This window comes from Monopterus albus, unplaced genomic scaffold (assembly GCF_001952655.1).
Source record: "Monopterus albus unplaced genomic scaffold, M_albus_1.0 scaffold88.1, whole genome shotgun sequence".
NCBI classification, from domain to species: Eukaryota; Metazoa; Chordata; class Actinopteri; order Synbranchiformes; family Synbranchidae; genus Monopterus; species Monopterus albus.
Window position 1 is genome coordinate 378,593 of NW_018127968.1, and position 9,345 is coordinate 387,937.

The following is a 9,345-nucleotide window of genomic DNA, read 5'->3' on the forward strand; positions in this document are numbered from 1 at the left end:
GTGCATAAGGGTTGTACTATTACAATAGTAGGTAAGGGGATAAAAAAAAAGGAGAACTGCTGGTTGTTCAGCCACTTTGGTCAAAACTAAAACCAACTATTGGACAGATTCCAGTGAATTTTGGTACAAACATTCAGGATACCCAGAGGAAGATTCCTGGTTATTTTGTTAATATTTCCTATAGTACCAGAAGGTTTACTGTTTTGGGGGTGTAATTAGATTGGACACACTTTCCCATTCAATGCAAAGGGAAAGTATGTCCAATCTTTTGACTGGTAGTATACTTTGATTAATACAATTCAATTCTATTAATTTTGTTGATCATCTGTCTTTTTTTCTTATATCACATAAACATTTTACTTAATTATGGGCAAAAAACTGCAAAATGGCATCCCCATCAGCCTGTAGTTTGTATTTATTGTTAATTAGCCAATGTTAGCATGCTACCATGCTTGGTGAATATAATAAACATTAAATCCACACATCATTAGTGAGTTAGCATTGCCATTGTCAGCATGTTAGCATGTTAACATGACATTAACATTTCACTCAAAGCACAACTTTGCCGACAGCCTAACTGTAAAGCATGCTTGTAAATATGCATGAGGGCTCTGGGGAAACGGTGTCAAGCATTATTTTGACTCAACCTATTTGTCATAATTGGAGCTGTTCTAGACGTATGAGCAGAAACAAGGCCATAAAAGATGCCATGAACATCAATGGGTAAAGTTCAGTCATCATCATCATCATTATCATCATAAGACCCAAGAGGAAGACCTTTACAGAGAAGATTCAGACTAAATCAAAAGACAAATGGCGGTAAGAAAAGGTGGCAGTAGAAGGCAGGAAAGAAAAAATAGTCAGCCCTTTTCCATCAGAAGATAGATGCTGGATCTTCTGTGTGTAGCTTGCAAGCATGGTTCACTGTATATTCCCACACTATGTTCAGATGGAGAGAGGAAGGAAGCTTTGTAAGAGAAGGCGTGTCATTCCTTTGTGAGCCATCGCTGCTCTGCCTTATGCTCTAACACAGCAACTCTGTGTGGTTGGTGAGACACATCTCTCTTAACAGTGATAGGGATGAACAAAAGGGTTATTTGATGGTCAGAATGCCAAGTTGCAAGCAAGGCTTTGTGAAGTTGCTCACCAGCTTTCACTTCTATAAACAATCCACTGCTAACATGAGGAACTTCACTCAACTTTCCGAGCGTAACTGTTCCCTGTGTGTCACATGGAGCATCTGCTGTGGCTAAACATGTAACAGGTACATGTTCTGTCAGTCTGACGTGACATGTGAACATAGAGGGACACGAGGGGCAACAGAAAAAAAGGAGGTCAATTCAGTTACAAATCATTAAACACAAGATTTAAAACCTTAGTTAAATTTGTGCCACTAGAATGTGCATGTTTGTACACCAGTAGATGGCGTCTTGCAATCAGACCTTTATGGGCCTGTCATGTCAGGCTGCACCCTGCAAGTGTTACATATGTTTGAAACTGAATTGACTTGAGCTCATTCCAAAGTTCTATTTGTGATGAACAACTATTATTTCAGTGCAGACACAAGGAGAGCGCACAAACAGATTTGGGACGCACAAACAAAAGAGATTTATTATGTAAAAGATGGTTTATATCCAGAAATGGCCATTATAGAAGTCCTTACATTATACATGCATATAGCAGCTAGCATAAGGAGAGTGGGTTCTGACACAAATAATTAGTAAATGCAAACAAAGATAAATAAACTGATGGTTAATATGAACACAATATGCTGATAAAGATGATGATCATAATTAGAATTATATGTTTTTGCCATTATTTCAAACATCTTTTTAGGACGAGGATGCTCTGCTTACCCATGAATCCCAGTTTGCAGGCTGTGGGAAACAGAAAAGCAAACAGAATGAGGAGAAACAACAAAACTCTTTTCAAAGGTCTTGTTTATGCCCATTGCATTCAATAAGACATTTCTAGTTCAGATCCCATGCTATTAACTGACAAGCCCATAGCAGAAGATCTCCAGCAGAGCAGAGGACAGGCACAAGTAAGAAGTACTAGATGATGTAAGCCTGCAGAGATGGGTTCTCTCACGTATTTACTGTATCTAAAATCATTCCCATCAGCAAGGTAAAACAGTTTTGCTGGCATTAGGAAGCTGTGTCTTAACAGCAGGGCTGCTGTGCAGAGGATACAATATCTTCCTACTATCTAGGTGTTGAAATCCAGATGAGAAAAAAAGAGGTGAATAAATGTTGATACAGTCCAGCTGCATCACCATAGACTATTATCTTGTGCTCACAGCATTAAGCATAATGAGCAGTCATAAGTGACTTGCTGGGTTTATTTTATCTAGGGGCTCACTCCTCATGCTTCATGCAGGATACTGCTCAACTCTCTCTGATAGGTGGAGGCTGTACCTTCATACATGGGGGGTAGTATTCAGACTATCAAGGGCTAAAAATATTTTTTACAGTTAAATAATAAATTATAATTGTCCTAATATTAAAACAAAGATGCACACACAACATGGGTACCTACTACCGTATCATCTGTGTGTTAAGATAAACTGAGCACAACTCGAATCACTCCTGTATTTAAAACTACATTTGTCCAGTTCTGAAGAGAAAGAAGTAAGAACAGAGCAGGGCTACAGTCTACAATTCATGCCATGAGTGATCTGCGGATTGTGCTGAAGCAGGAAGAAGTAGTCACTAGACGCAGGTTTCTATAGATCAGCATGCCATCATTCATCCCATTTGGAAAGTTGGAAAGAGGCAGAGCAGGTAACACCTCAAACTATGCCAAGCTTTCCAAGAGATTTCATTTCATATTCAGTCTTTTCAAGCTTACTTCAACATATTTTAAGTCAAACAGCTACACTGGCCACTGGTCCTGATGATTTCCAGTAGAGGAAAACCTGAACTGTTACTTTATCATCTGTCCAACTTGTTTAACTGGAAAAGAAAGCATCCTCACTCCACAGCATTACAGTCTGACGGACCGTTCATTTGGACTTAAATATCATGAAGTGAATAGAGCATAAAATTTCTTGTGAAGCTTGGCATTTCTTGCAGTGGAGGGGTTTTGATCTACACGTTCATGTCATTGATCATCCACCTGTATGACTGTGGAGGCTTTGGTTGCTGCATTGAAAGAGTCCAGGTCCATGTCCAATAGGCTGCTCACTGCGGGACTGTCAAACTGATAACAACAGGAATAGTATGGCTCATTGGTGAAGTGGGTGCAACAGAAGGGGCAAGGAGTAGAACAGAATAGATGAACTAGGAGGGGGCAGGCCAGAGGAAGTAATATTTAACAGCTCTGACCTCCACTGAAAAGGGAGCGTTAAAGGGCTCTTGCACAGTTTGTTGACAGCAGCAGCTCACTAACCTCTGTAGGGGAGATGACACTGATACCAGGAGTAGATGCAGTGTCAAAAAAATTAATGATGTTCTCTGTTTTCAGGTCCTTAGATGGGGTCACCTTGGGTGGAGGAGGCACTGCTGGTTTTAGCTAGAACAGAAAAAAAAGTAAACATGTTACAAACCTCAATTCCAGACAACTTGGGACATTTTCCAAAATGCAATAAAACCTCAAATCTGTGATTTATTAATTCACTTGAAGCTTTATTTAACTTTTTCAGTGTTTTAACTTAATTGCATTTTGTAAATATAAACAAATTCAGAATCTGATGCCTGCAACCCGCTCAAACAAAGTTGGGACTAATTGTTGGGAAAAGAAATTGTAGAATTCAAATCCAGATCATAACATGATGGCTTCTACATGAAATGCAGCCATAATTCAGTGGTACAGCTCTTATACCTTTCAAAAAAGAGACAGCTTTCACATGTGTGTGCATACATGTATGTGTGTGTGGGTGTTTCTACCTTGGATGGAGATTTGGGAATTGGGGGTGGTCCTCCTGGCCTGAGAGTGTGGTTAGATGGTTCATCACCACTAAGTGAATAAAAGACAGAGAGATGGAGGGCAAAAACAGAATACAGGCAGATTGCAGAGAAAGCAATGTGAGAGAAGTGAACAGCAAAGGTTAAAGAGAGTGGCTAAAAGCTAAAACACAACTAGAAGTTACAAAGCATGCTCTACGAGAGTCCAAGTGGAGGTTGTCATGCAAGAACAGTGGACCTCCCTTCCCATCCCACCATCCCTCCCCTCCCATGCAAGCAAGCTTTCTCTTTGCCTCCTGTAAATGTTCACAAGTGAGCAGCGATAGAGGCATTCACTGGTGTTGCAAAATGGCACTGAGTGTCGAGAAACTGACACAAAAAGTGTTAAAACCTTAACACTTTGGACAGCATTAAATTAACACTGACTAGTGTGGACCTATTTCTACCCATTCTGTTTGCCTTTTGCTATAGTTTAAAATGTTTCTGTAGTACTTTAACTCACGGCTCTCATATTTTCCAGTCAGAACAAGGAACATAGATATCTACTTTCAACTTTAATAAGTAAAATAATCAGTTTAATATTGTAGGATCATGAAACTCTTTAGTTCATTTTTCCACTTAAGATGTCACAGGAACTTCCTCTGTTGATGTTTAACACAGAAAATATGTGTTTTGTTCCAGCAAGGTATTTCTGTGTGTGTGCCTTCTAAAAAAAAGAATAAATGGACAAATGAGTGGACCACTCTACTATGGCAGTAAAAGATACTGGTTTTGTGATGCTGTGATCCTTAAAAATTAAAAATTAAAAGGAAGAAAACGTTTTATGAGTCGGTTTACAGTAACACACTAATTGGAAAATAAATGGGTGCACTAAAAATAACCTTGCTGTCAAATTTAACTGCTATTTTAACTTTAATGTAGCACACTATGTTCAACATGCTCAATGAATTATGTGATCTCCAGAGGTTCACATATTTGCAAGCATTTCTGAAAAGGTTTATTTTGGCCCAGGTTTGGAAGGACCCACCGATACAGAACATATTAGTGTTTTTGTGTAGACATTTCAGCTGATGAAAACTACATCCATGAATCTCCTATGAACTACTAGTAGTAGGACGTCTTGCCATGAGATCAATTGATTTACTCATTTTTAATCACTAACCTGGTTATGTCTGTCTGCTCCAATTTCACCAAGACATCATATAAATCCTGATCCAACTGCAAAAAGGGGAAAGACGGGGTGTAAGATATTAGAAATAACAATGCCACCAGCACATCATTAACCCAACAGCATCTTTATCCATTTCCACATTTCTACCCTTTACATCCAGTGGCTGCAGAAATTATTCAGACTCCTTCACTTTCTGCCATTTTAACTGTTAAGATTTAATTTAAATTGACACAATTTACATTTTGTCCATCAATCTGCGCTCAATAACCCATAATAACAAAGTAAATGTATGTGGTTAGATTTTTTTTATTTTTATTGTTAATGCATTTGAAAACATTTCTGCATTTTCTGTTTGCTACAGCTTGTTTGCATCATCATGTCCAAATTCAGAGAAGCTCTCAGGCTAAAGCAGTATTGCAGTAGATAATTTCACTGCAGTTAGTTAAAATCCCCTGTCTCAGTTTTGTTTCACAGGGACAAAATTGTATTTTCCATCTTCTTTATCTGGTCTTTATCTAAATGTAGCACTACGGGAGGTTTGCAGAAGAGTCTCACCCTGCTTATTTCCTTGTGAAATTTCTCCTCGAAACCAGCCAAACTCTGAAAGGTGCTGACGTAAAACCCAACACGACTAAAGAAAAGAGACAGTATTGACTGTGTTACTGACTTGACTTAGTTCAACGTGCTGTAAGGGTAAAGGAAGCACAGCGAGGTGAAGTTAAGTGTAAATATAGCATCCATTCATCAATAGGAAAATCAATTTCCACAGATATTCAGACACACACACACCTGTTCCACAATGAAGGTAACTCCTCTTGTAAGTCAATATTAATCTCCTCAAACACCTTCTGAGCTCGCTCCAGCTCCTCCTCAGCCTGAAACAGACAGTGTGTTGGCACTGCACATTAGGGCATGTTCATCAGTGTTAGTTCTATGTACTGTTAACAAATTATGTGTAGTGTGTGTGTGTGTGTGTGTGTGTGTGTGTAACAACTCCTGCCATTCATGATTAGGCTTCAGTGCCGTTTAGCTAAGTTGCTTCGCTGTTGTCAGTTTCATTTTGTTTTCATGAGATATACAACAAGTGACACAAAACACAGGCAGTGAAAAGGAGCAGTGGGAACCTCCTTGTTATATCCTAACAGTCTCTGGCTGCTGGGTGACCAAGATGCTTGTTTCAGAGTCAGCAGACAATGTACAGCAGGAAGTACAGTAAGATTACTGGGTACCTGGCTTCTGGACAGACTGCTCTGGGCAATGTTGTGTGCAGACAGGATACCCTGAGCCCAGCCTGGAGTGGCCCTCTCCAGCAATGAGGAGGGCTGGAAGATATCATTCAATTATTATTATGTTAAAAATATGTTAAATTTGGTTTAGCTAACAAAAAATGACTGTTGACTTTTACAGTATGTGACTATAAACATGATTAGCAGTGTGCAGTAACCAACTATGGTGTATCTGAATCACCTTGGTAATTTTAATTGCCCCGTCCTTTTTCTTAGTCTTGTGCGTAGCAGCATAGTTGTGCCTGGCGCTGTCATAATCGACCAGTTTCCTGTCCCTTTTAGCTATGCGAGCCTGAACCGAACAGAAAAAAGAGAGTGAGTATTAGTGTTATATGAAATACAAACGGTGTGTGATCATTAAAACTATAGTTAAGTATGATGCAGTATTATGTGCACTTCCACCCTGGCTGCCACCTCATGGACACTCGATGCTATACATCTCTAGGACCACACAGCTTACCTTGATATCAGGGAACTGGCCCAGGTAAGTATCCATGGAGATGAGAGCATGATCAACCAGCTTCTGGTGGTAATCGGTCCACAGCACATCACAGTCCTGTGGCATGCATCAACATCATGGCATGATGCACAATCACAAACACACAATGTAACAGATTAAATAAGATTAAAATAAAAACAAATCAAAATAAAAGAGAACCACAGACCACTTTCTATAGCTGCTTGTAGAGATGAAACACTATGAAAATTGTATATCATTATTATATTGATGAAAATGATCATAGTTATTAATATTATCACAGTCCTATGTGTTATGTGTTATCCCGTTTTACCATGGTTTACAGTGAAGCCCGTAACTGTTTCATCCCTATCTGCTGGACTCCTGATGAGTTTACTAGCTTATTAGCTAATGCCCCTGTCAAACACTCACACACACATACTCCATCAGCTAAAACACACCAGTAACATATACAACAGTGTTTTGACCTCTGTATGGAAACCAGCACATCACTCTCTCACATATACAGGAAATCACAGTATTTTATATACATTCAAATAAGTGTGTCTGACCTCCAAAATGGAATCCACTTCACTCTTGCCATACCACTCTGGCTCATACATGTCACCCAGACATGCCTGCAGGTTCTTGGAGGACTCATGCATGGCTGAGGACAAATCCACATATTGCACATTAGAGGGAATTTATATTTGCGAGTTAAAGTGACTATATCTGTACAGGTCCTTTCACCTTTCACTGCCTCCAGGTACGCTCTAAGATCCCGCTGCAGTTTGCTGCCTTCAGCCTGTGGGTGAATCATAACACATGCCACTCTGAACACAAATGCTGTGTGAGGAGTCAAGTAGAAAGGCATTACAAGCACTCACATATTGTTTGTTGAAGTTGATAACTTCCTCCTCAAAGGCAATATCTTTGGTCTCATCAGCTTTGCCGAGCTTCTGGAGAACCTGTCCATTAAACAAATAACAACATTTGGGTCAAAATCAAGGGTAACTGTAGCAATTTCACCCGCTCAGTTTAAACAATAAAAGACAAGATGTCAGTTTTTGGTGTTTCCTAAAAAATGTGGAGCAGGTGCTGATCCATCTGTTTGTCTGTCTTGATCTCTTTCACTCTTACAAGATGGAGTTCAAACATGATTTATTTGCATGAATGGAAAAATGTACTTGTTGCAAAAGTAGTTTATGACAAACAAAGACGTGCACGTTTGTTTTCATTCCCCATGGGGACTTTGCATTGGCTCATATTCATTTCCTGGAGACATACCCTAATCTTAACCATAACCACTACTTGTCCTCCCCTCGCCCTAACCTTCAACCAAGTCATCACCCTAAAATGCAGTGATTTACATGGAGGCTGAGTAACACCAGGTGCACACACACACACACGCACATTCGTACAACATAACAATAAGAAATGGGAACAGACTGTATAAAATACTAGTTGTGTTTAACATACAGTAATTAAGCACATTTATAATTTCAAAAATAAGCCAAATCTACGGGACACTATAGCCAATTTCATATTCCTGTTACATTCACACATATAAAAGGTGCATTGACTTTACAAGGGTACTGTACCATTAAGCCTATCCGTTTGTATCCGTCTCTTAGCCCCACAGTTCATGATGCATTTTAACGCTCCCCGCCATTTATTCAGCGCGCAGCCATCAGGTGCACGAACGCATAGACTAGGCCTCTTACTGTATGTACCATCTATAACTACATATTACAATATGGGCGTTTAACACAACCATGATGCTATCAACATGCAAGAAAGTGGGCTTCAGTCACCATCAGTGTGACTCATTAAGACACCCAGTTATTTAATTACAGTAAATCCTACAAACACGTCAGTCACTGGCTAAATTATGAGTGGGCCTGTCTCTCTGCATTATGGCCGTGTATGCTGTGTGAGACTGACCGAAGGAAGGTTGTATAAGAAGTGCACATCCCCATCCCTAAATACAGCATCCCTGCTCTTAATAATATGTCGTGATGCGACACTGCGTCTTGGAGGATGCGGCAGTGCTGCTTGGCGGCTTGTAGGGCTGAAATATATTAACCATATATCAACGTGTAAAGACGCATCTCTTACCTTTTCTTGGGCTCTGGTTAGTTTTTTCTGAACGTTGCTGGCCACTTTCCCAGCAGTCAGCCCCTTCCCCAAATTCAACTCAGCCATCTTGTCGGATCAGTCTTTGGATGCAGGAAGGAGGAAAACCAAACGGATAACGATCGGGTGGACCGCTACGGCGACCTTAGAGGCAGATACATCAATGTCCAGGGGAAAAATAATTCAGACACATGTAATTATGTGACGCTGTGATTCAGCCTATCTATATAATGATGTATGTGCGGAAAGCTAGTCTGTATTCTCTAATATTGAGCGGGTGTGTGCGCGTCCGTGCCATAGGGGGAGGATGCTTTGAGAGATGCTCTTAAAGGCGCAGGTGCTGTTGCACAAACGCAGCAATACTGTGCGATGTGTGTGTGTGTGTGTGTG

At 40.0% G+C, this 9,345-nt stretch overlaps 1 protein-coding gene across 4 annotated transcripts in view; it reads right to left on the reverse strand.

Moving 5' to 3' along the window:
• bin1a (bridging integrator 1a) overlaps window positions 1–9,265 on the reverse strand; it is a 13,704-nt gene extending 4,439 nt beyond the window's left edge. For 2 of the 4 annotated variants that reach the window (XM_020607700.1, XM_020607702.1), the window contains exons 1-14: window positions 8,938–9,265; window positions 7,707–7,787; window positions 7,570–7,624; window positions 7,392–7,486; window positions 6,823–6,918; window positions 6,544–6,654; window positions 6,306–6,398; window positions 5,866–5,951; window positions 5,632–5,707; window positions 5,068–5,123; window positions 3,888–3,957; window positions 3,391–3,513; window positions 3,118–3,201; window positions 1,857–1,877 (exon numbers count right to left, since the gene is read on the reverse strand). In XM_020607700.1, the coding sequence (XP_020463356.1) occupies window positions 1,857–1,877; window positions 3,118–3,201; window positions 3,391–3,513; window positions 3,888–3,957; window positions 5,068–5,123; window positions 5,632–5,707; window positions 5,866–5,951; window positions 6,306–6,398; window positions 6,544–6,654; window positions 6,823–6,918; window positions 7,392–7,486; window positions 7,570–7,624; window positions 7,707–7,787; window positions 8,938–9,024 (1,134 nt within the window). In that variant the 5' untranslated portion in view covers window positions 9,025–9,265. The remainder of the gene's footprint in view (window positions 1–1,856; window positions 1,878–3,117; window positions 3,202–3,390; window positions 3,514–3,887; window positions 3,958–5,067; window positions 5,124–5,631; window positions 5,708–5,865; window positions 5,952–6,305; window positions 6,399–6,543; window positions 6,655–6,822; window positions 6,919–7,391; window positions 7,487–7,569; window positions 7,625–7,706; window positions 7,788–8,937) is intronic. The other 2 variants (XM_020607701.1, XM_020607703.1) reach the window with 1 other exon arrangement.
• Between the last annotated feature and the right edge of the window lie 80 nt (window positions 9,266–9,345).